The following is a 27,282-nucleotide window of genomic DNA, read 5'->3' as shown; positions in this document are numbered from 1 at the left end:
TGACAATGATGGCCACTGTCCTCTTGAGTGAAATACATCGCTGTCATAGCTTACATTCTACATGGCCCATATGCACACAGCACAGCTGGCCTCAGCGAAGCTTCGACAGCATCAAGGCCATTTTGAATTCATGGATTATTTTGTTGTCTTTTGGTACAACGGGGAGAATGTGTCTGATTTCTGGTGAGGAGGGGCAGGAGAGAGGAGAGTCTGTGATTTTCTGAAGAAGTAGGAGCATAGAGGGAAAAAGCAGGAGCTCTCTCCTTTAGTGAGTGAGAGAGAGAAAGGAGTGTATGCCTGATGTCTGGGAGCTGGAGAGCTCGAACAGCAGGACTCTGCTAGATCAAACAGGCTTCCTCTGCGGATAAGAAAGAGAGCCAGCCAGGGAGCGAGAAAAACACAGGCAGGGAAGGGATAAAGGAAAGCAAGACGAGAGCTCTTTGTAGTCTGTCAAACTAGAGAGAATTGTTAGACAATAAATGGCACTAATGACTCTCTCACTTTACCTTGTCTCCGGCTGGTGATGATCCCTCCGCCTGAGTCCACTGAGGCAAGTTTAGAACAGGTGTGGGCCACATGTCTCCCTCTGGTCTGCCGTGACCTTTGACCTCTTCCCTCCCCTGCCAGCCACAGACACTAGGTTCTGCCGTCAAGAGGGATAATCACCGCACATATATTTACCGTAGCTCGACAGCTCTGCGTATGTGAGCATGCATGTTTATGATGCAGAGATTACACTGTGTGTGAAAGTGCTCCCTCTTCTCGCCCTTCAACACAGAGGCAGCATCAATAATTCAGCGACACATTGCAGAACACAATGCTACACACAACACTGCTTTTCCTCTCTTTCCCTCCCTCCAGATTCCTCAGTATTTATCTGTCTCCCGTTAGACTGTTTTTATGCCCCCTGTACCCCCCCCCCCCCCCCCCCCCCCCCCCCCCCAGTCCGCTCAGTTCTGCCCACTTTGTCTCTCTCCGTCTCTCTGTCATGTTTCCACTTCTGGAGCTGAGAATCTGTCAAACCTTTCACTTTTCTTGCATTCATTAGTGTCTATTTTTTTCCCTCCTGTCTTCCTTTTTTCTCTTACTCCTGATTTGTTTTTTTTACATAGCAGGGATTTCATTCCTGCATGTCCGCTCCCTCTTTCCTCTGTCCCTTTTCTTTTTAAATCTAGTCAAGGCAGTTTCAAGGGGCCGGAGGGGAGGCCGCGGAGGGGAGCTAGGAGGAAAGGGTGTGGCCGCCCACACTGCAGCACTCTATTGTGTTGCGCTGAGTCCGACATGTCCCCTTTCTGACACACACATCACATCACACACAAAATAGGACGCACACGCTGTGTAGAGTCATCGACCCCGTGTTTGCACTCCTCTCATTGGAGGGGCGTATTCTCTTGGTATCAGGGCTGTCCGTTCCTGAGTACAGATAGCTATGTTTTCCATCATGTGTCCGGAGCATACAAGACGCCAGGCTCCCATGGTGTCAAAGGGCAGGAAGACTGACAAAGAAAGATTTGAACAGTAGGACTCAGGACATAGAGGATATCAGGAGGAGGAAGCTGGACTTTTAATCTAAGAGTCTGATACTTCCAGAAGTTTGTCTCATCATTGACCCTCCTCCTCAGGGAGGTCAAAGCTCAGGTTGAGCTGGAGCAGACGCTCTCCAGTCAGCATCTCGCCCATCTACATTGCAGAGGATGCTTACTTGCTGTCACTGAGGAGTGAATACAGGTTTTCTGAGTTAACAACATCGGCTTCATCATTTAGACTGTTAAGACCAACAACACACTGAATCAAATAAATGCAAGTGGCTGCGTGGGTGAGAGCGTGTTGTTGCGGGTACCGATGAGAAGATGAATTATGAACTAGAAAGTCCAGTTTGAGTAATGCATCCATGAGTTTGGAGGCTTATCAGATGCCAAAAAACACTGCTCAGCAGGTTGTACTTCTTTTGGCGGTAGGAGTTTATGGCTGGAGATCAATCAATCGCAGCAACACTTTTCTTCTGTCTCTGTGCGTAGGAGGTAAATGGCAGATTTGGCACAATACCACAAGGTATTATAATTGGACTACAGAGTGTTGCCTGCATGACGTCAGTGCTGTACTTCAACAAAATTTGAGCCAGGATCATCAAGAAAGGATGACCAAGCATTTTGTTTGATGGAGCCCTGTGCAGGGGCGCTCCCCATTACGCCAACATGGTGGTCTCAGTCATTACAAAACATGACCAGTTCGTAGGTTAGCAGTGGCATGGTAGGCTGCAGCCAGGAGCACTGCTGACATTCAGTCCCTAGCTGACTGCGGTGATCATCAGACTGTGAGGATGCTTGTTACAACCCATGAGACGGTGATATTTGAGCTGTAGGGACAATCATGTGGGTGGCATACAATGCTTGCTAAGTAGGCAGTTATGTGTGAGAAAGCAAAACAATAGCGTGTATGTGTGTTTGTGTGTTTCGAACAGCACAGAGGCTGCGTTCATTGCGTCAGGGTGTCCTCGGGCTGACCTCAGGTGAGTGTTCCTCACCCGGTAGTGGTTAAAAAAGAACATCGCCTGAGTATCCTCTCAGTCTGACTTTAGCTGTGAGGATTCTGGGAGAGGAGAGTTATTTTTGAACAATTCAGCTCTCAGACTTTATTGTTGTTCTTCTAGTTTTTACCCTCCAAGTACTGGTAAGATTTGCTTAGGGCTCACTTGAGTGTCCCGCACTGCGGTATTATTGCAGTCTGTAATTCTAAGGTATATAAAGACAGAGTTTTAATTGGGCAATGAGCTCAAACTGACTGCCATTCACCCTGCTGCAGCGAGATTAATTAGTTAGTCTGATACACCCCAGCCACTAAATGAGTATACACTAGAGGTCTTTACAGGTCTTCCCGGACCTGAGACCTGACCTGGGAGCGCTACAGGTCTATGTTTTATCATGGTCAATCGGGTCCCATTTATTAAGGCAGGTCTCAGGTCTGTTTATCATCATGTGTCATACCTGAGTGGATCCAAGGAGACCGTGATCAGCGCTGATCATGGCAGAAATGCATGAGTACTGTGTGTAACTTGCGTGATGCTTAGGATCCGATTACAAGAGGCAAAGTAAGATGGGTAAGAAAAGTATGGTGTAACCAACATTATAAACATTTATGAAATTTTTAGTAACATTTTTAATTTCCAGGTTTGTTGGGTCTATTAAATAGATCTGTGTCTCTCCTCTTGGACATGTACTGGGTCAGTTAAATGTATCTATTTTAAAAATTAGCAGGTCTAATCAGATCTCAGGGTGAATTTCCAAGGTCTGTCAGGTTTTGGGTCTGTCATTTTGGACAGGGAAGACCTCCAGTGTACACCAAGTGGCATACCTACCTTCCAGGAGGCTCTGCTGTCCTGTTGCAATGATCTGCGTCAGTTACTCGCAAGTTCATACATTTGTACAATAAAGCTTTAAGTCTGAGAAGCAAAAGCCTAAGCCAGTCCCCTTGTCTGGTTTTGTACTTTTTACTGACATTTTACTGGCTCCGGGCTGTGAGACTTTTCACACCTCGGTGTTCTGTAACAGTGCCCTGTGTTTCTGCATTGCCAGCTGGGTCTTTATACAAGTTCCAGGTTTTCTTTTTTGAATGATGTCAGACTTCTCGGTGGAGGGCAAATGTCTGTCTGATACAATCTCGTAAAGTTTAATAGAGTGTCTCGATGCTGCAGCTCATCCTGTTAGAGGAATTAGAAAACACTGTAGTGCTCTCTAATTCTAAACCCCGCTTCCCTCAGCCAGCTGCTGCATTAGCATTATTGTGTGACTTTGAATGCTGGAAACAAAGTCTGCCTAATTTGCTATACCGCTGTTATGGTCACATTATTGACTAAGGTGTATGCTTTATGCAGGGATGCATTGTTTAATCTCAGAACAAAACAAGTAAGTATGCAGTGAGTTTGTTGGACTTACATGCAGACAGTGATTAGTATAATCGGTTTCACTCTCGTATTAAACTCGCTGAAATGAAAGACCTGTCTTATGCACTTTATATAAGCTCATTTTCCTACTTTATCTAGAAGCCCAAAATATTCATTAAAGGGCTAATCCCTAATGAAAATGAAATGAAAGTGGGCTTTAACCTAGTAGTAGTGTGGTGAACTAAACAATGATCTGAGTTCTCATTCAGACCCCTTTTACGTCAAGGGTCCACGTTTATCTCATGTGGACCTGATGACATATGATATCCCTGTGGCACAAGTTGCAGGCACGGCGTGTAGATCAGTGTGTGTACTTACTGCATATTAGTGACTGTTACTTACAGCTGCACCAACAGGCTGCGACACTTCCTCAAGTAATTACTTTGGTCTGAGGATTACTGTGATCACATTCAGAGTGGCTAAATGTGATCTTCACAGCTTAAGACCCGTCTCACTATTAAAATGAAGGACCCAGTTGTGGTATTTCGAAATGAAAAAGAGACAGAAAGTGAAACAGCAGCCTACGGTATTGCACTACCCACAGACTTAACCAGCAGAACAAATGCATTTTATTTGCTGCCTGTTAAGTTTCTTTTGTAAGCCTTTATTGGTGATTTGATAGTACAACCAACTTGATGCTGCCTACATCTCATTATACCTCCACGTATCAACAATTTAATGATCCAAAATCAGTTTAACCTTTTGATTTATCATCTTTTATTGTTATGCTATACATAAATTCACCAAATAGTCCGATTTGGAAATGAAATACTCAGTGAGTAAGTTTTCCTCGGATTTCTTTGCATTTTGGGGGGTATGGAACACAAACCATGGTCACTTTTGTTTTTGTGCAGTAAAGACCGGTAATGTGCTCGGCCTTCATCATCCAGTCAATCACTTTTTCCACCTTGTTCTTTTTGCACCAAGAAACTGACCCTGATCACAACGTGGGTCATGACGAGGGGACAGCCCTTTTACACAGATGCTTGGGGTAAAATAGGGACGCACGATCCAACTTTTCAGTCCCGATACTGATACCAGGGCTTTGGGTATCGGCCGAAACAGATTACTGAATAGATAGATATAAATTTACTGATTTGTAATTTACCAATAAAATTATGAATTGTGCACCAGCAGCTTAGTAAAAAAAGAATTAACAAGAATTGTAAAGTGTAAACTTTGTAAATGCAGCAACAAATTAGGCAACACTTAAACAGGAAATGAAATTCCAGTATGAAAAAATACAGTAGCATAAAATTAGAACAGTATGTAAACATTAAAACACAATTAATAGGCTCTATGTAAAATTTAGAGCACATGAGTTGTCTGGACATAGATTAAGGATAGACCGATACATCGGCCGGCCGATATATCGGGCCGATATTTGAGTTTTTTACTTGTATCGGCATTGGCCGATACGCGCGTGGGTTCGCGGATTTATTTTTCCCTGGCATGATTTACAGACAGGCATCCATGGGCAGCTCTGTGTTGCCGGAAGACCTTGCAGCGCACATGCAGCGAATCCTACTGTGTACAGTAGTTGTTGTTTTATTTATGCTTTAGCTTAAATATTTGTTTATTTTATAAAGATATTACTGGAAGATTTAAGAGCACGGAACTCTTTTTTTTATTTGAATGTATAATAATAATAATAATAATCATAATATTCTACCTGTTCTACCTCAACTTTCCATCTTGTTTTAGTATTTTTTACTGTTCAATAAATGTTTCTTATTTTAAACTTGAGACCTGTAATATTTGTTATCATTGTGTCATTTTTTTGATGTAAATTGAGGGAGTAAAAGCAATATCGGCCCCAAATATCGGCTCAAGAAAATCGGCAGTCCATAATCGGTCATCGGCTAAGGGTGATGGAAAAAAATTGGCATCGGCCCTAAAAAATCCATATCGGTCTATCCCTAACATAGATCACAACATGGTGGCAGCCAGCAGCAAACGGTGTTAACTAACCAGTGCTAACAGAGCTAACAGTGTTAACCTGGGGGAACCGCATACTTCCGCAATGCTGCTGTCTGGATATCAGCGGTAAATGCCGTGTAAGTGCAGTACAAAGGGGTGGTGGGATACACACATGCACTAACATGCACACGCAGCTGGACAAGCTACCACAACAAACAACAAAGAAGCTCGGATTACAACACACACACATAAGTAGTGTGACTTCATTGTCTGCTCTGGAGGCCATTCCTCCACTATATCTTTACATAGCAAATAGTGGTTCAAGATCAAGGTATTAGAGTCAGTATCGGCCTGATATCTGATATCAGTGTCTGATGGGTGCATCCCTAGTGTGAAAGGCACTACATGTAAGAAAATAGTGAATAGTAAGAAAAGTTTGTTCGTCTTAACTTGCAGCTCTTGTTGGTCTTCCTCAAGAGAGCAGGTTGTTTTGTTATTATGAAAAGAAACTAAATGTAAAACAGCCAAAGAACGAACAATGCTGCAGAGAAACAGAATGAGAGGAACTTTCTCTCAGCCACAGTCCCTTGTGCTGCTCTTGTGCTGTACAACAAAATTGTGTTGCGGTGGATTGTTGTGCTGAGGTGTTGAGTTGTCCTTCTCCCTGGGAGCTCCTTCATGCACATTGGCCCACTTTCTCTCTCTGTGCTCCCTCATGTTTCTGCAGCACTCAGACAAATGCCTGGATGTGAGCGGGTGGGAATGCAAGTTAAGGAAGAATTTAACTTGCTGGCTGAATGTGATCTTTACTGAGGAAAAAAAATCAATAAGTAAACTGTATAATAGCAGTGAAATCATACTCATGGCTTTATTAGCCCCGTGATTCTAAGTGATAGGATATACCGCAATGCTACATTCTCTATGGGGTGAGGAGGTAGGGTGGGGCTCTGATCTTCTCACATGCACATCCTAGCTGTTCCCAGGCTTGGTTATCTGCAAGGGTTCTTGTGACAGACTGCCGCCTGGCTGAAATGGTGGCCATATTTCATTGGCCAGCCTGTCACTGCCGGCAACCCCGGCTTACTGAGCTGTTGCCTCTGCAGGAGTCATTACACAGCAAGGCCACTTCTCCACGGTACACACACACACACACACACACACACTGCACATGCATACACATTAGCGGGCGTGAGAATGAGTTATACCTCCGGAGCAGCGGGTTGGAGCGAAGGGTGAATTAGATGCAGGAAATCGGTGAGAGAGGGGAGGGGGTTGTGATTGTAGCTGCTGCATAGGCTGATCCTGATTCAGCTTTTTCTGCCTCCAGTGATGAAGGGATGAGAGCCAAACACTGAACCTTTCTGACTCACACACTGTTCCCTGATTATGATCTGCTGCTTTTACCTCCATATAACCTTAGCTTTCATAGCTGTATTGTACAGCTTATTCTTTGTTAGCACATACAGGCAGGCTTTTTACAGATCAGTGTCTAGGAGTGTTCTATAAGTGCTTTTAGTGATACATTTTAGGGCTGCAATCAATGATTAGTTTCTTCTTTTCTTTTTAGTTTAATTAATTGTTCATCCATCCATCTATCCATTCATTTTCACCTCCTTATCTGGGGTTGGGTTGCGGCGGGTTACGTCCCTCTCCTCAGCAACGCTTTCCAGCTCCTCCTAGGGGAACCCGAGGCATTCCTACGCTAGATGAGATATATAATCCGTGTTCTGGGTCTACTCTGGGGTCTCCTACCAGTTAGATATGCCCTGGAAACTTAAAACGAGAGACACTCAGGAGGCAACCTGATCAGATGGCCGAACCACCTCAACTGGCCCCTTTTGACGCAATGCGAAGGAACAGCAGCTCTACTCCGAGGTCCCTCCTGATGTCCGACCTCTAAGGCTGAGTCGAGCCACTCTGCTGTGGAAACTCATTTTGGTCACTTGTATCTGAGATCTCGTTCTTTCCGTCACTGCCCAAAGCTCATGACCATAGGTGAGGTTTGAAACATAGTTGTTTAGTCTATTAAACATGAGAAAATAGCAACCGATTACTTACCTAAATGTTTTTAAGCAGTTTTGCAGTCATGCAACAATTATTCCTACTCTCATACAAGCACACACACATACGCGCGCGCACACACACACACACACACACACACACACACACACTGAATATTCATGTAGTCCACATCTGCATGTGCCTGGCACTCCTTCCACTGCATCACCATATCTTATGCCCCATAAAGCCTCTCCCCGGCCCCTCCCCTCCTCTGTCTGGGGAAGAACCTTGTTGCTGTAGCTAGAGACAGCTCTGATGTGACCTCAAGGTGGATGCCGTGATAGTATCTTGTGTTATCGACTGCTGTTCTCAGTATCATCCTTTGTCTGATGGAACGTATTCCCCTGCTCTTTTCCTCCCAACCTCGCTGCCTTCCACTGGCACTCTGATAAGGATCGGCAGCCATCAGCAGATATGGCCTTTAACTCGCGGTGCCGCTGACTGCCCTCTCCTCTCCTCTCAACTCTCACTATTATCCTCTATCTCCATCTCGACCATTTTTTTTTCTGTGGCCATTTTCGGCATGCCGCTGATGTCTCTTGGAACGCAGTGATAAGAGTTTGCTGCATACATACTGTACCAGTCACGTACTCATGTTTAGTATCATGCATCTTTTTCCCCACTGGGGTTTATGTGTGTTTGCTGTGCGACAGAGGCTGTCATGCATGACTATTAGACGACAGAGGGAGGCTATTACACACTGTGTTAGGCTTCAAAGCCCTGATGCTTCCCTCAGGGGGGCGTTTACATGCATGCGCACATGCACACAAAGCCGTCAAGGTCCCCCGTGAGTCATCGACTCTGACCGGACTTATTCTGACAGGAAAGTGAAAGAAAAAATAAGATGGGAAGATGGAACAGTTGATGAGTGTTTCATCTAGAAGTAGGGAGTCATTAGACGCCGTCACTCATTCACTGGAATTATGACAAGTGTTAACCTGCTAATAAAGACGGGAATGAACCTTTACCCACCCGACTATGTGTCTGCACATGAAAGAACACCCACGCCCATCCGTCACTATTCGAAAGTAGTCCCATGTCTTGGATGATTCCTGTAATGCTGGATGCTTCGAGAGGGAGCTCTGTCCAAGATTGTCGAGGTTGATTTAACTTACTTCACACAGTCTGTCAGACAGACCACTCGCACAGACAGACACACACTCAGTGGGCTCCCTGCCATGCTTGTGTTGTGGATTAGTCAAATCCCCTGACTGGCTGCTAAGCTGATTAAGGAGGAGGGGGTGTTCTGCACTGGTCATTTGGAAACACTGGAAAGACAGGGCATACACACACACACACACATACACCAGCACACAGTGGGGCAGCTCAGCTTTAATATTGTCTCTCCTGCTGGTCCAGGATGGTGTAATATGTGTGTGCGTTTCTTTTTTGTCTGATACCTATCCATACCTCCGCAGACAGATGGCGTAGGTCACTATACTGTCATGGTTTTCATCCCTATGGCGAAGCATGTGTGTGTGAGCGAGAGACCGAGTGAGATGGAGAGTGAGAGAGAGAGAGAGAGAGAGATGAAGGCTGTTGGAACAGACTGAGGCCCAGATGGCTGTGTCCGGCAGAGACAGGAAATAGAGGTGACACCAGGTGGATGGTACCCTTGAGGATCGACTACACACACACATGCACAAATTAGCCCAGAGGCCTGTCTCAAATCATTTGAATTGATGAATAGCAAGATGGCACGACCTAATTTAGTGCTAATACAATTAAATTTAATCAGCAGCAGTTTTAGTAATCGATTTGTCAAGTGATTTGTCAAGCAAGAATGCAAAGATTTCAACTTTTTAAATGTGAGGTTTTGCTGCTTCACTGCATTGTATGGTTGGTATTGGTTATTTGAAGAGATGGCCTTGGCTCTGTAAAGTTTTGATGAGGTCCCCCCCCCCCCCCCGTCAGCGCCTTCTCCAGACTGGGTTAGTGGAGCAGGCAGAGGCTGTACATGGGTAAGGAGCTAGTTAACTTTTGATAAGAAGCCTTTTTCATTATGCATACTAAACCCCAGCCCCCAAATCTCCAACCGTGCAACCCCTCTGCCACCACAGGAGAGGAATCAGAGCATGAGATGGCTGGAAAGGGCCGCTGGTGTCAGGAGGGGTAACGATAGAGACACGGAATATTCTCTTAGGTAGACTGATTGTAATTAAGCCAGAAAAAAATGAGAGTAGAGGAGTCGATTCTGGCAACAAGATTAGTAAAAGCTACTTTAGTAAGAGGTGAAATTGATAGTTTTGTTGTAGGTGTTTTCCACCAGTTGGTTGACGTGGGAGACTGCTTCCCTCCAGTAGCTTTGCGACCCCTGACCCCTGACCTGTGCTCCCAGCTCACGGAGTGCAAGGAACCCTGACAAGAGCCCACATGGCTCAGACTGTGGGGCCAAAGATGCATTTACACACACACACCTCTCATCTTCCATGAGGAGTCCTACCTCTTTCCTGCTGTTCCTCCAGCTGGAGATGAAGCATTTTGCTAGCTAGTAGAGGGTTAATAACTTTCTGAGTAGTAGTGCAGAGGAATTTACCCCTGCTGAGTACTGCCCCCCATAATAACTCCCCCATTCCCTCCCTGTCACCTTCTCTCTCCTCTCACCAAGCCTCCCCCCTCTTACCCCCTTAATTGCATTGAAGGGTGAAACATTGACAAGTAATGATGATTTCCACACACCGATACATCAATGCCACTCACAAATTTATCATAGCAGGGCTCCAGTAAGTCACTGTGCGAGCCAAGAAATACTCCGCTACATAACCCCCTGTAAAACCACAAATTGACGTTTGCAATAACGTGTTAATCAGCGACATTTAGACGGTGCTGGTAAACAAATTTTGTTACCTAGTTAAGTCACAGCCAGGCAAGCTGTTTCTGTGTTTCCAGTTTTATCTAACTCCAGCGCATTATCCTAAAAAATATTCAATGGTTCCTCGAATCAGGCCTGCTCCTTATTCTTCAAACTTTGCTCATGCATAGTTAACACAATGTTTATTAACGCTGATGGGAAATGTTTCCCAAAAGCCCATATTGTGGCCTTGTATGTCAGCGAGCCCTACTTTCATAATCCCTTTTATTTCCTGTGTCATCAGTGGTTCAATTTGTTGCATACGGAGTGTTTGTTTTTGTGTGCGTGTATAAAAAGCCAAAAGCTGAGAGGTCAAAGGGTCACTTCCTTGCCTGGCTGAAAGCATCCTGCAGAATTTTGTTCTCCATTATAAAGTTGGGCTAGAAGTGAAATTTACCAAAGGGACACCAACAACTTTTACCCTCTGAATCTCCTTGTCTTTACTTATTCATGCTATAGCACGGCACAGAGTAGCTCTTATATCTCTCATCTCCTCTGCTCTCTGCCTGCCTTTCTCTCCCTCCTCTCCTCTGCCACACAGAGCAGGTCTGCCGTGGTTTGGCCTCTGCACCGTTTTCCATGTCTAAAAGTCACTAAGCTCGTTAACGTTCCTCCTTAAGACGACACTGCTTTTCCTAAAGGTTTTAAGCTCTGGGTGAGAAAGGAAATGCCTCTATAAGTTAAAGTATGTCTGTGTGTGTGTGTGTATGTGTGTGTGTGTGTGCGTGTGCATGCATGTGTGTGTGTGTGTGAGAGAGAGAGAGAGAGAGAGAGAGAGAGTGAGAGAGAGAGAGAGAGAGAGTGTGTGTTTGTTTTCAGAGGAAAGTCCAGACCCAAGGAAAAGACATTGGCTGGAATCGTTTCATTCCTGCAATGGTTTTCCCTCCAACACTTACTGTACTGTAATTCTATCTTTTCCTTTACTCCCCTCCTCGCTCGCTTGTGCGTGTGTGCATGTGTGTGTGTGTACAGTGAAGCAGTATTAGGCAGGCATGTCTGGAACTAATAGATTCCACCCTGCTGAAGAATCTTATTAGGAAATACTACCTGCAACCTGAGGCTTCAGACTACCCTCTCATTCAACTGCCTAAAAATCACGTCCCACAGTCCCGCCATCCAAGCACACACTCTCACTCACACATACACACACTTGCCCCCCCTTTCAACCTGCAAACCCCTGGCCCAGTTTCTCTCCGTCAGTCTCTCTTTCCCCTCTTTTCCTGCCTGGTTTCAGGTTCGGAGGTTTATATTGGTGAACTCCACAGCTGCCTGTTTTTCTTCAGGCCCTTTCATTTGAAGAAACACTCACACACACACCTCAGTCCAACCCCCCATCTTGCTGCACACACACACACATATGCTTCCTGTAGTTGTTTTAGTACGACCCTCCCCTCCTGTGTGCTCCCTACTGGCAATGAACTGGTCCTACTGACTTCCTGTCTCTCTGTCCTCTCTTCCTGTGTGCACAGGGATGAATGGACATATTATTCACAGTGACGCAGTGCCCCCTCGCCTCCCCTTCTTACTCACCCTTTACACTGCTTTCTGTTCTTTCTCCTTTTCTTTCTGATTCTTTCATTCTTCTGAGCACAATAGTATGAGCTCACAGTGGTACAACTCTAAACCATTACCAGCCTCCCCTTCTGCTTCCCCCCCTCCTCTTCTCCACTGCTCTGTACTGCAGTATCAGCCCCCGGAGCAACAAAGACCAGGCCTTACTGCGTAAACACAGTGTGCACGCGTGCTCACACGCACACACATGAAAACACAAACAGAAAGGGAGATATTCTACCTCGCCAATAGCTAGATCTCCCAGTTGGATGTCTTGGATTTCCTAGACCTAGTTAACAGTTGAGTGTGTGTGTTGTGTTCCCGCTGTGTTCAGTGATTACCTGGCACAGGTTTGTGGCCACTCAACCCCAATGCTGGCAGACAGGCTTGTGTTTAAAGGATTATCTCGGTTTATACAACTTGGGTCGCGTTTCTCTGGTTTTGACCTTCATTTGTTATGATTATCATAACATTGGATTCATCAAAGTAATTGCTGAGATCTAGAAACAAGGCCTGTTCGATGTATTTATTCATTGACAGAACTTGACTTACTTTTCAGTACAGCAGCACTTGTATTGCTTTAGTGCTCAGTATCTGAGTATCAGGAGAGAAGAAGCTGAATCAGTGCATCCCTAATCTCTGCAATTAAATTTGTAAGTATATTCTTATATTTAGCAACCGGTGTCATGGCCACAAACAGCAATTTAAGGTCACAATAAACCAGAATTATCCTTTAACTGAACAGACCTGTCATCTGTGTATGTTTGTTGTTCCTCTGTTGATTGTCATCTCCCTCGGCCTCGCTCTGCAGCCAGTTCAAGCTCCATGTCGAACACTCATCACGTCTACTTGTTAAACAGTTACCATGTGCGTGTAATTGTTTGCATGCACGCAGGTGTCACAGACTGTATAGGAATAATGGACATAGCCACCATGATGTTACCCATTGGTTTGTGGACTCCTATTTTGAAGCCTCGAGTTAGGCATTTGGCTGTCGTCTTGGATTTTTGGATCCTGAAGTGAACATATTTTGACAAGAGTGTAAGGCTGAGCAAAATGTCAATATTATATTGACATTGTGATAGAAGATTGGGATGTATCATCTTAGACGTTGGACATGATAATATAGGGCTGGGTGATATGGAGAAAATCAAATATCCCAGCCCTACCTATTATTAGTGTTGTCTTTTCCTGATTTAAAAGGCTGCATCAAAGTATTGGGAGTTTACCAGACTGTTCTTTTATTAGCCTTTACCCATTTAGTCATTATATTTATATTACTGATGATTTATGAAGTTATCATGAATGGGGAAGTTAGCTATAGAGACCAAAACTGTTCTTTGTACCAGGCTATAAACTTGGAGGTCAATTAGGATTGCCTCCCATTTGGAGCCAGCCTCAAGTGGCCATTAGAGAAACTGCAGCTTCTGGCATTTCTATGTTGGCTTCATTTTTCAGCCCCGAGGGGTTGGCGCTTGGCAGGTATATGTGTGTGTCTCTACAATCCAGTCCAGTAATAAGGGAGGACAGATCTGGGGTGGGGCTTCCAAGAGCAGGCTGGAGAGCTGCTGTCAAAACGGCTCAGAGTGACAGCTTGGACTCACGATGTCACATCGCTGTCAGTGTGTATGTGTGTGTGTATTGTGCCCATAGCCCTGGGTGTTTTCAGGTATAATGAGTGCTAGCAGCACTATGTGTGGCTCCTGTATCTAGGCCAGCTCAGAACAGCATCCAGGGCCGCCATCACTTCTGTCAGCCTCCAACTAAACAGCCTAGAGCTGGTATGTTTGCTGCAAAAGCTAACTTCAGCTATAAAAGGTAATGTTGCAGGGAAAACATGACTTTCAGACTCTACAAGGAGCTTGCCAAAGCGGGACTTTGTGTCTGGTTAGGTTGCCTTTTGGCAGCTTCTTTATTTCCCTTTCTAGTTTTATATCCGTCAGAGTATCCATCCACACATTTGTATGCAGCAACATGTCTGCCCACTGCAAAATTAACAGTAGGCATTGACCGCGGTGGTAATGTCATTCCAGTGTGGTTACGCTGTCTCCATCCATCATCTCTCTCTGTTTTCATCTTCCTGTTTCTGGGTCAGAATAAACAAGCTGATCAATAATGGATGATGAGGAGGGGCCGGTTTGGGTGAAATGGATTGAGAGAGATTTTTGCCATTTCATGCTCACGTTGTTTCTACATAGAAAACTAGACATATGGAGCATATACATTGGCATGCTTAATCACATGACACCACCCCCTCACCCACACTGCCAAAACAAACCAACAGGTGGCTTCCATGACTGGGCTGCAATAACAGGAGGTAAACAAACAAAAGATGTTGTAATCAGTGATCCATATAACACACAAGACTGTCAGCTGTCACGGCCAGAAAAGAGTCCCCTCAGCGAGAAAGAGCTGCCTCAAAGGTTAGCCACCATCTCCTTCAGCGGAGTAGTTTTGAGTTTGGTCGTGGTGTCGGTGAACAGAGTGAAAAGTGCACGGATGAGGCTCGTGCACAGAGCCAGACAGCCCTCAGCACTACAGACAGAGGAGGAGGAGGAAGGAAGGAAAAAAAAAAAAAGGAGAGCATCAGTAAAGTAGAATCCCAGAGCCCGATTACAAGACCTGCTCTCATCTGCCTGGAAAATGTGACTGGGCTGTCTGGAGGGGGGTGGAGGCGTCACATTCCAGTTCACATCCCACTTCTCACTAGCTCAGGGGATGATGACCGTTCCAGGAGGGATGAGGCCGACAGGAAGCTCCCGCATCGATCTTTTTTTGACGGCACCTCTCCTCTTTGCTGTACCAAGCTCCCTGTCTCTCAGCTAACACTCCTCTCTTGTTGGTTGATAACAACGTCTAGATGGATAAAGACTTTTCCTCTTAGATCCCTCAGGGAAATCCAGTTTTATATTCTGGAGGGATTCAAGGAGGGAAAGCTCAGTGTTAGCTTTGGTTGAGCCACACAGCCATATATTATGTAGATGGGACTAATGTTGGAATCAGTGTGGTTGCGGGGCACATTGCACGGCCTCCCTGTTAAAGTAATCAAACCTGCTCTCTTCATACCTCTTTCACACCAATGACCAGGGTCGGACCTGGGCTTATCTGAACCATGTTCAACCCTTCTTTTGTCAATTCAAACCAAGCCAGTCAACACAGGTTAATCCCTGGTCGTGATAATTCACATACGACTTGGGTCACAACCTGGGAGCGACGCAAACCAATAACCTCATGCGCTGCAAATGGGCATTGGCTTCATGTTGCTCCCATCGTAGCTGTAGCTGAAAAAATTCCCGTTGCCATTGCACCATTTGTTTGCGGGCTGTGGCATCGACCTGTGGCAATGATGTCACAACTGTGCGCCCCTATTTGTGACCAGTGATGTAGTTTGTCCTGCTCCAGATGATAGCGACCCTGGTGGTTTGCCATTCACACTGAAATTGACCCTTGTCCAACCCACCTCTCGAATGCCAAGTTGGTCAAAATCAACCCCGGTTAATCTGTCAGTGTGAAAGGGGTATAAACAGTCACACAGGACTGATGCCGCTTTTTCTCTCTACATATCCTCCATCCCTCAAGTTGTCCCCTGCATCCCGCCAGCTGATTACCTTATGCTTTCGTTCACCTTCCATCCCTTATGGGTAGGAGCACTTGTTTTCAGTTGTGTTGTTGTGTTGGGTCGGCTAATTACAAGGCCGCAATCTCGAGGTTTTGTGTCGCAGCCCCGAGAGGCGGGACACTGACTCACTCCCCATTACTGACAGCGCTGTGCGATGAGGAAATTACACAAAAACATGCGCACGCACACACACAGACCACGAGACAATAACACGTGTTGTCAAAGCAAATATTCACACCAGGTCATTAGCACAGACACAGATTGTGTGTGTGTGCATTTATTTGTTGTGTATGTGAGTGTTTGCGTCGTAGTGTCATAATGCCACAAAACTCCTCTGTTCTGGCCTTTTAATCAGTGAAGAATGACTGTCAGTGGACGCAGCCGCTGGCTAGTAGCACAATGTTTAGGTCTGTGTTTATGAGAGAGAGGGAGGGAGAAGTGGGGAGGCAGGAGGAGGAGCGGGGTGGTCACAGACACATTTAGATATCCCACTTCTCTTTGTGGTAATGAGAAACTGCACTCTCAGCTGTTAAGCACAAAGGCAGCATCAACAATCGCTGTCGGCCGGCCGGACGGCTGCCTGTCTGCCTGTCTGTGATAGTGTGTGTTTGATTCGGTGTGTATGTAAAGGGAGTCTATCATGCACTGAAGCCAGGATGGAGGCCAAAACCGTTCGCTTTCTCTACGGCCTGCGCTGTAAAGGTAGGACAGCTTTGGTAGGCTCGCAATGACAGTGAAGTGTGTAATAGGAGAAGTGCGTGTGTGTGTGTGTGTATTGTTTCTTAACTCTTTAAAAGGATGCTTGTGCAGCCTACTCGGCATTGGCAGGCAGCTATGAGAGCATAGCATTAATCTGTCAGCTGTCAGCACTGATCCAGCTTATCACCATCATAGTGTTTGTGTCCTTGAGTGTGTATGTGTTTGCATGCGTTTTGTGCAGCCCAGTCTATAACTGCAGTGGGCAGGACTCTCCAGAGGACTTTTTTGTAGCCAGTGATTGAATATGGTTACTGAGTGTGTGTGCACTGAGTGCACTCTATTAATTTGAGGCCAGACTGGAGAGCAGCATGGAGGAGGGAGAGGGGAAGGAGGCTGGAGGAAAATGAAAAGTGATAAGCTGGGATAAATGACTGCCTCTGGAGATCTCTGTGTGCGGAAAAGGATAGCTGATCGCGTGCACACAAATGCATATGAATATGATGATGTACACACACGCATAGCGGTCTGTGCTTAACTGACTGGTGGGAGGGGAATGGATTTCAGCCAAGACTCCAGGCTGATGTGTCAGGGCCCTGCCAGGTGTTTTTTTTAGAGCGAGGTTTCATCCACATCAGCTGTAAAGACTTAACATCTTGCACATTGTTGTAGCAATTATTATAATGATAGCACTGCACTGTCAACAGTAATGTATGCAGTTTCCTCCCCCCAGCTGTATGGATAATTACATATAGTTCAAATAGTTGAGAGAAAAAGGGCCTTTGATTTTAGAACAAACATTCTGTGTAGGCTGTCCTTTGTGGGTTCAGTGTTTTGATTACACCTGGATCGTGGTTGGCATAATGACGTTAAACTCATCTCTCTTTCTATCACTCTGGCAGAAATCCGTGCCCAGCTGGTGGAGCAGCTCAAGTGTCTGGACCAGCAGTGTGAGCTGAGGGTGCAGCTGCTGCAGGACCTGCAGGACTTCTTCAGAAAGAAGGCGGAGATCGAGGTGGACTATAGTCGCAATCTTGAAAAGCTGGCCGAGAGGTTCCTCACCAAGACCCGCAGCACCAAGGACCATCTACTCAAGTATGTGACACTCGCACACACTTAGCACTACCACACGGGCAGCAAGATAGATAGTATGAGTTCACTTGTTTAGTTCAAATGCCTTAGACAGCTAATATTGTTCCCTTTTGAGGATATGAAGTAAGCTGAATAGGTTAAAAATACCCTTTATTTAGCACTTTAAACCGTGGAGAGTGCTTTCAAGATTTCTGAGAAAAGAGAAGTAGAGACGGGCACATAAATGAAACAGAAAGATGACCAATAGGGTTAGAGAAGGCGGCCATATTGGGCTGCGCCAGTCTGGAAAATACTGACTTGCATCACTCACTGCTTCCCAGTTTGATCAAATGAAACGCCAACCGATTCATACCTTGTACATTTCATTAGGATGCTCACTTCTGTTGACCATTGAGGTCCTGTGAGTGTGTGTGTGTGTGTGTGTGTGTATAGCTGTAAATTTTGCCAGAAATGGCCAGGTGGTGATTTTGTGCTCTGACTATTTTGCAGTGTCTTGCTGTGTGTGTAACCTTGCCCAAACAGGGGTTCTCTCCCACCAAATAAGGTCGCCCCTCCTCCCCCCCCCACCCTCCCACCTCTCTCTCTCTCTCTCACACTTCCTCATTTTTACATAAGATGCACACAAATACACACCAGAGCTCATCAGCTTTAGCAGCATGTTATGTTCTGAAATGTATCTGGTGGTTTTTGGTGTGAGACGGCGGTCTGTGTCCCTCTGGGGACTGAACTGCTAGCTACAATGAAAAGGCTACTGTGGGGACTAACACCATCACACATGAATACAGCTGGGGTCACTGGATCCACAAGAGTCTCAGTTGTCCAGTCAAACCCAATCTATGTATTTCCAAGACTTTCAGGATTTTGGAGTATTATTTAGCATGACATGGTTGGTACCAACTCATGCCTTGGATTGTTTCATATGATACCACTATCTCTACTCTAGCTTTACAGCTGAGCCTTCTACAATGGGTTTTATTTGCTAGTCTGCCTAGCTCCTCACCTCTGCCAGATTCAGCTTCGCCTGGCGCAGGTGGTGCATCTTCACACTCTTTTTTTTTTTTGGCCAGAAATTGGGTGATTGTCTCTCTGCTCCTTTTATTTTCTTGCTCACTCTGTTCCCTGGCTTTTCTTTTTAGAGCCCCTGATTTATGGGGAGGCATTTTGACTCTGCTTAGCCAGGCTGCAGTTCACTTTAAATCTTCACATTAGCAGCACAAGTGTGTTCTGCACATCTGACCCCAGCTCTTATTGTAAAAATGGGTTAGGGTAGGCCTGACTCCTAATCCATTTTCAAAAAATCTGTGGGGGTTGGGGTATCAGATGACAAGTTGAAATTTGTTTTAGTTATCATGATGTCAAGCCTGGTATAAGGGTCAACCACAGACATTTGTATCGGCCCCCTTGGGCCTTGGGCCGGGGTCATCTGTACCCTTTGGCCCTCTCCCTAACAGTGGTCCTGGCAGAGGGTGCTTTCCATTTAGCTAATTATGCCTTGTTGCATCCTCGCTCCATTGTCTTTTAGCCTGTGACTTGGAAATGACCCAAGATCTGTCATCACTGTTTTAGTACCTTAAATGCAGAGGAGCTGTGAGCAACAAAACACAGGTGCAATCTGTGCGGAGGTGTCAACACCTTTTTGAATGAGAAAGTGTTTAATGATCGATCACTGCTGTAGTGCTCTTTGATCATTACTGCAGTAGCATTAATACACCACCACCGCTATGCTGTGTTTTTTTTTTTCTTTGAAACAAACCATGGGGGCACGAGTAGCCACAAGTGTGTCATGACTTATGGGACATCATCATAAATGCTTACTCTTCAAAATGGTGATGTTAGTTTGAATGAAGATGACCCCTCAGTAGATACCAGTCCTTATCCTTTTATGCATCTGTCTCTTGTATCTCCAACATGCAAGGAACTGATGCAAGCATATAAAGGAGGAGACACATTAGCTAAATGGAAAATAGTAGTGTTTAGGGTTGGGCCTCACAATACGATAATATCACGATACTTAAGTCATAATACAATATTACTGTGATTTTAAATGTGTTGCGATATAGTTAGTGTTGCAATAATGTACACTCTCATATATTGCGATTAATTAGGTTTTTTTCAACTGCAAATTTTGTCCCCAAAGAAAACTTTGTTAGCATTTGTATTATCTAATAAGATAAAGTTTTCAGTCTGTTCATTTCACTTCAATCATTGTATTGCAGCCAAATGTATCTAGTGGAACAGAAAAGCAATTGATTTTATTATTCTGAAATGTTATTATTCTAGGCTACAAAAAGTGTAATTTGTCTTTGCAACACTAATACTTTAAATAATAATAAAAGATCAGTACTTAGTGTCCGTGTATTGCTGTGGTATTGCCATGCAAAAATAGATACTATACTGTATTGATTTTTTTCCTCCACCCTTAATAGTGTAGGGGCCAACTTTGGGTTGTTTTTCAGCTTGTGTCGCTTAGATTGTTCTTGTATAAAAAGATAAATATAGGAATTTACCAGGCGAAAACACAATTTTACATAGCAATAAATAACCTTTAATAATAATTTTTAATGTTAGTCACTAAGGTAGATAGTTACTCGTGATGTGAGCACTTAAGGAGAAGCTTTTTTTCTTTTGTTAGTGCTTGATATTTGTCACCTAATGTGACTTCAGCGGTATTATAGGTGCCTTTTGATGCCCTTTGCTGTAGAGGAAGCACTAGTCTGCTTTTCTCTGCTCGTCATCCTTCTCGCTCTGGCTTCCTGTTACCCATGACCTCCTCTGCAGCCACCTTCCTCTTTTTTCCCCTGAACTCTTCTTGTTCTCGTTTCTTTTGCAGCATGCACTTTTCGAGAAGCATTCATTTCTCCGCTGGGGCCAAGTCTCCATCCACGCTCTCACACACACGCGCAGGCACAGACTGAAAGGGATCGATAGGTCCTCTAAACGAAACCCAATTCCAACCAAGAGGACATACCCCCAACACACACACACTCATTTACTACACACACACACACACCCTCCAGCTCAGATCAATACTGAGACAGTTGCAGTGTGTGTTTCCCTGCGTTGCATACTGGGGGAGGGAAGGAGAGCAGAGGAGAAGGGAGGGCAAAGGATGGAGGATGAAATATGCAGTTGAGCGGGTCAGCCGCCGCTTCGGCAGGTCTGTGCACGTCATGATCTGTCAAGATGTCAAACGGCAATAAAAAATACAGTTCACTGACTGACAAGTGTTCAGCATTTACTTTTAGCCTCTTCTTTCTGCTCCTCTTCAACTCTCTTTTGCTCCTCTCTTCATCCAACATCTGTGTATTTAACAGTCTCCCTGCATCTGCTGCTGCTCAGTCCGGGTGCCATGCTGGAATTTCAGCTATTTTCCGGTTACGCGTGTGTGTATTTTCGCGTGTGTGAGTGTAGGTGTGTGTGTGTGTGTGTGTGTGTGTGTGTGTGTGCCTGTGGCTGTTTCTCTGTACAGCCAGGCATTGATGGTGCTCCAAGCAATGTGGGGTGTGAGGGTTGTGTGTGTGTGTGTGTGTGTGTGTGTGTGTGTGTGTGTGTGTGTGTGTTGATCCCGTGGAGACCCCTGGTATTCCTGCTATTTGGCAGACTGCGTACAGCAGTGGTGGGGGGTTACACGGTTTAACCGTATTGTATGTGTGTGTCTTTGTGTGTGTCGTTTATGTTTATGTGTGTGTATGTGTGTGTGTGTGTGCCCTGAGGCTGACAGGCTGATTGGTCACATGGAGAGGCCCTCACAAGTTGCACACTGATTCAAAGCCTGTCCTTATGCTAAATATTAGGCCAGCTTCACTGTTAATGAGCTGCAGCCCCTTACACAACCCTCGGCTACAGCGACATATTATTTCAATGTGGTTTTCGGGTTCTGACTCTGAAGATCACGTGGTCGTCTGATCACATGTGGACTGGGAATTGCTTTTATTCATCTGTTGTGTAAATCTGTTTACTGCTAATAAAACACAGCATTTCCCTTAGCACAGTGCAAGAAAACACCTTTTTTGACGTCCCCAGTCATAGTTATAATAATCCAACATTAGCTAATGCTAGTATTACCAACTCAAAAGTGACAAGAGCAAACATATATCATGAGATGGCAAGAAAAAGAGCATATTTAATCTCTTTATTGTATTCTTTTACTAAAAAGAGGGCCATAAAATTCTCCATCTTTATCGACAAACTGCTGTTCATGGCACCTTAACTCTGATGAAAGGTTTCTTCCACATGCTCTGGTTTCTTCTATTGTTAAAATACTATGTGAGGAATTAAGGCTGCACAATATATCACTTTTTGTGTGATAAACACATCGTGAAAGACTGTGATATTGCACTCAGAGATTTTTTTACTTAGTTGAAAGAGTATTTGTAGAAAACTGCACTCTAATAATGACATTTTTCTGTGTCCTGGAGGTGTGTTAATGTGTTTCGGGTGAGGAGAAAGTCTTTGTAATGTAGGTCAACATGTCAGAAGAGTCACAGGACTCTGTTACTGTGTAGCTGCGGACATTCTCTTGCTGTAATTTAACGTTAAAAGTTAAACTATCCCAAAGCTTGGGCAGACTTTGCCACAGAATCAAACAGCTGCAGCTCGGAGCAGCTGCAGCAGTTTTCCATAGACAGTACATGGCAGCTCGCCGCAGGCCGCACTTCACCGTTGCTTGGTGTGGTTTCAATGTAACTATCATTCTTTTTTATTGGTGCCTTTAGTGTTCAGTTCAGTGCTCAATTTTTCAGTAAAAGAATGTTGGGAATAATTTCCTTTCATTTTTTAAAAATTCTTTTTATTTTAGCAGTTGACTGAAAGCAGCAGAAAGGCTGAACTGATTACACATTATATCTGTTAACTGCAATATTGTTGTCACGATATTTAACATTATGGGATTTTTTTCTTTTATCATGCAGCCCTATCACGAATTGAATTCAGTGAGAACTTTGATCCATGAATCAGCATTTATGTCATAACATTACAGCTTCTCTCAAGACTTAATAAACAATATTTACGCAAACTAGAAACAGAAATCAACTTGTCACAATTAGGGCTGGGCGATAAATCGATTTTATCGGTTAATTCGAATTTGTAGTTTAAGCCGATTTGTTTTAATGAAAATCGAGTTTCTATTTAAAATCCACCACCGCCGCTCCACGCCGGGCTCCCGTAGTTCAGAGTGAGAACTCGTTCTCAAGAAAGGGAATGAGTTCTTCAGCGCTTTTGTGTGCTCACCTGCGTCTGTGTGTGTGCGCACATCAGGGCCGAACTCCGCCGTGTGCGACACAGAGAGCAGAGGAGGATTTTAGACGTGCACCGCGTAGGGACAGAAATGACATGCCGTTGTGTAAATAAGATAAATAATGTGTTACCAATGCCAAGCTGGCAGACCCCCGAACCGTAGTAAAGGGACCTCCGAAGACCATTAGCTCCTTTAGCTTGTGTTAGCTCGTTGTGGCAACAACACATAAACAACGGGACTTCGTCTGCGTTAATGAATGGCACTTTATTTTCAGCACTGCAGGGATGATGCACAGCCTCTCTCATCAGTGTCTGACTTTTACATAGAGGGAAATAACTCAAAAACAGCATGCAGAACTGCGTAGGCTTCTTCACTGTGGCTGCTTGATGTAAACAACATAGCACATGCCTCACTTTCTTCCTGGGGCGCATCCGTCTGACGTCACACACCACACCTGGCGCGCCTTCAACTACACACATACACAGCTCCACACACACACACACACACACACACACACACACACACACACACACACACAAGCCACACACATCAGGCTCAGCCTGTAACATAAGGGTACTTAGTTTGTTTAATAAGAGGACAAGGTATAGACCTGTTCTATAGGAAAGGTAACCTTAAATGACTTCTGTTGTGATCCAATATGATGGTAGGGGAAACACTGCCGTATGATAAGAAAGGTGTCCAGTGGAAAGCGATCACAGATGCAGTCGCCATGTATATTGGATGTGGTGCCCATATAGGCTACTGTGGAAAAGCCAGGGTTTATTCACATGCTGAAAGTTTTGGACCCCAGGTATGTGCTACCAGGCCGTAAATATTTTTTATTTTTTTAACTAGGAGGGGAAAAAAATCGATTTAAATTGTGAATCGGATTTTTTGTGAAAAAATCTGAGATTTTTTTTTAGGCCATATCGCCCAGCCCTAGTCACAATATAATGTCAGAAATATTCATATTTTTTAATATTTTATTTCTGTATTTAAAGTCTTTTGTTGCACAACAATAACAGAAAAACATTCAACACAGAGCAAAACAACATTGTGCCTGTATTTTGTGCAGCCAGACCTGTTTTTTGATGCATCCTTGTATCACTCAAATTCAAAAAGTCTTGTTCAGACAAGAAGTGTATATTCAGCCTGTCGCCTCGATGGAGCACTCGGACCTAATCTTTAGTTCAGTCAGCGCAATTAACTGTTCAATTTGCAAAACAACCAGTAGCGATACCTTGTTTAATGCTACGGGTTTTGATCCTGAACGTAAATGACCATTTAGCATTTTCCCTCTAACGTGAGTCAGTGGCAGCGACTGACCCGAGGACTGACTCTGTTCCCAGCGCACACCATGTGACCTTCGGAGGGCCAGTGACATTTCAGTGTTTACCTTCTGATAGCTGAGGGTCGCAGAGAGTAAAGTGATATTTCACCCACTGCTGCGGTGCCATTACCATGGCGATCACTGGTGGGCTGAAGTTGACATGTGACATGCGGATGGAGAGGCCGGGCTGCTTGAGTAAATAGAGGAACTGCAGATCTGTTTTTGGTGGAGAAAAAAAAATGTTGTGCAACTGGTGAAGACAAACACACAGGAAAGGGCACAGACAGCAGAGAGGAGCTGAAAGTGATGCAAACACACGTGTCCACATGACCGCTCAAGTTTAGCATATGACACGTGGGGAGTTTCAGCTTTTGGGCTTCGTAATATGTGTGTAGGTGGATTCTTTTTTTCTTTTTTTTTTTTTTAAATCTTTCCGTTGGAATCATTATTGTTATTATTACACCCAGTTAGTCATCTGACCATCTGACCAGTGACAGCCACTACCAGCATATCACATCACTGTCTATGACTCATTGCATCAGGCCTTACTTTCCCACACACACACACACGCACACACACACACGCACACACACACTTCCCCACGGACACCACCCCCACTCTATACCCCTTGGTCAAAGACTTTCTCTGTCTGTCTGACCTTGTGGATGCTTGGGTCACTGCTCTACTTTGCCTGACCCCATCTGTGTCTGTGTGTGTGTCAGTGTGTGTGGTGTAAATGCCTTGCAGCTTTTTGCTGTCTCTATCCAGTTAAAGCTGCTCTTAACGACACAAAGACCTTCTTTCATCCACTTACACTCACTCATAATCCATTTTACCCACTAGATCATCCATGGATCATCCATAACACATACTGTATACACACACACACACACACACACACACACACACACACACACACTCGCGAACACACACACGCACAGCCACACATATTGTGCAGACACTCTGAAAGGGGTTGTGTTGTGGTGTAAGTAGGGCATTGACAGTCTTGCATTTGTGTAATGGCTTTATGGGCACTTGAGGCAAAGACAATGAAACAGTATTGAGCTGTTAGCTGTTCCCGAAATCATTACAGTCTTTAAATCTCTCTTTTTCTGTCTTTTTCATGTCTCTCCCTCCTTTTTCTCTTTCTGCGACAGCTGTGCTTGTGGGGGAGTCTTACCTCTTCCTGCTGGGTTTTGTACCCTGGCTGAATCCCCTGTTTGGGCTGGCTCATCGACCCTGTGCGCGTGTGTGTGTGTGTGTGTGTGTGTGTGTGTGGCTGCTCTGTGCATAAATCTGTCTGGGCTTTCTCTCCCTCCCTCTTTTATTCCAATGCCTTGTCTCATCTGTGTGAAAACAGTGTGTTTCTGCATTTCACATGAAGTTGGCCTTTATGTGTGTATCAGCAGGATAAAAGGGGAAATTAAAAGATGAAAGAGACTTAATGCTCGTAATTTATCTGAAAAGATTCTTGGAGGTCCTTGAACACATTTTAAGTTTCTGTTTCTGTGTGTGTAGGAAGGAGCACAGCATTCTATCCCCAGTGAACTGCTGGAACCTGCTGCTGCTTCAGGTAAAGAGGGAGAGCCGCGACCATGCCACACTGTCCGACCTCTACCTCAACAACATCATCCCCCGCTTCGCACAGATCAGCGAGGACTCAGGACGTCTCTTCAAGAAGGTAATGCACACTGAAATGCACACAGACGCAGCAGGAGTCAATCTCTCTATGCTGAATCCGTGTCATGTTTTTGCCCCGTCTGTCCACATCTCCAGCATCTGTTTTATGTCTTGTCTGATTTATTGACTGACGGCAAGTCAGCTGAACATCAGGCCAAGAGAGTTTATGTTGTCTGTGTTTCATACAGTAGCCTGATTCTTGTCTTCTCTGATCTCTGGTGTCAGAGAGAAGAAAGAGACGAGGCAGTGATGGTGAAAAGGAGGAGATGTAGAGGAAGAAAAGCAAAAGAGAGAACTGAGGGAATTGGAATATATTTAGAGAGAGGGGGCAACATCAGGACAAGAGAGAGAGAAAAGAGACGAGGCAGAGTGATGGTGAGAAAGAGGACATGTAGAGGAAGAACAGAAAAAGAGAGAACAGAGGGGAGTGGAATATAGTTAGAGAGAGGGGGCAACATGGGGACAAGAGAGAGAAAAGAGAGAGGGGATGAAGAGATTTCTCTGGAGATCAGAGCTTACTGTGACCTTGTACAGCAAATACCAAGGCTCGTTCATCTCAAGGCTGGACAAATACACGAGGGGTGTAAGCAGGAATTCACTGTGAGTGAGTCTGTTCTTTATACTTGTAATCTACTGTAGTTCTAACGGTGGGGTTTCCTCAATATGTTACGCTAAGTTATTTAGTGCAACCCCTTTTGCAGTTTTGGTTAATTTTGCTTTCAACACAGCCTGATACCCATTAACTAGTAACTAACAGGTTAATGTTTAAGAAAGGATGCAAAATGATTTGAAAAACAAGAGGCCTTTAGTTTTAGTCCAGCACTCCATTGACTCAGTGAGCTGTAGCACCACATCTCAAAGTGCTATCCTTTAAGAGATGATGAAATTTTAATGTTTTGTGATGCAAGTGGCTTGTCTTTTATTTTATTTTCTGTTTTGTTTTTTTTTTTTTAATTTTTTTATTTCTACTTGTTACCTTTGTTGGTTGACTTGGTTTAAGGCAAGAGGAGTGGGATTGGTAAGAGTAAGAATGCTGGGATAAGCCAATCAGAGGCAGAGTAAGGCAAAGTAGGATGGGTCATGCCTTCCCTATCCTAGGAAACCCAAATTCACACCTGGGTCGGGTGGGAGCTGGCTAGCGGTGCCGCTCATTCTTGATTACCGCTGCGGAAATATGCTAGCCACCCTCCGATCTCCCCCCAGATCGCCCCGCAGAGTAAACGGCTTCATTTTGAGCTGCAGAACCCCTTTAGCATTGTAATCTATGTAAGCACCACCAGCCCTGGTGACACTGCTAACAGTGCTA

General features: G+C 44.7%; 1 protein-coding gene across 4 annotated transcripts in view; it reads left to right on the top strand.

Moving 5' to 3' along the window:
* Nucleotides 1-27,282, top strand: part of srgap2 (SLIT-ROBO Rho GTPase activating protein 2) — a 65,110-nt gene that overhangs the window by 16,521 nt on the left and 21,307 nt on the right. For 3 of the 4 annotated variants that reach the window (XM_033625867.2, XM_033625866.2, XM_033625869.2), the window contains exons 2-3: nt 17,541-17,733; nt 25,815-25,977. In XM_033625867.2, coding sequence (XP_033481758.1) covers nt 17,541-17,733; nt 25,815-25,977 — 356 coding nt within the window. Of the gene's footprint in view, nt 1-16,471; nt 16,645-17,540; nt 17,734-25,814; nt 25,978-27,282 lie in introns of those variants that run through there. The other variant, XM_033625868.2, reaches the window with a different exon arrangement.

This window comes from Epinephelus lanceolatus, chromosome 1 (assembly GCF_041903045.1).
Source record: "Epinephelus lanceolatus isolate andai-2023 chromosome 1, ASM4190304v1, whole genome shotgun sequence".
NCBI classification, from domain to species: Eukaryota; Metazoa; Chordata; class Actinopteri; order Perciformes; family Serranidae; genus Epinephelus; species Epinephelus lanceolatus.
Note: the sequence above shows the minus strand (reverse complement) of the source record. Positions and strands in the feature narration are given on the sequence as shown.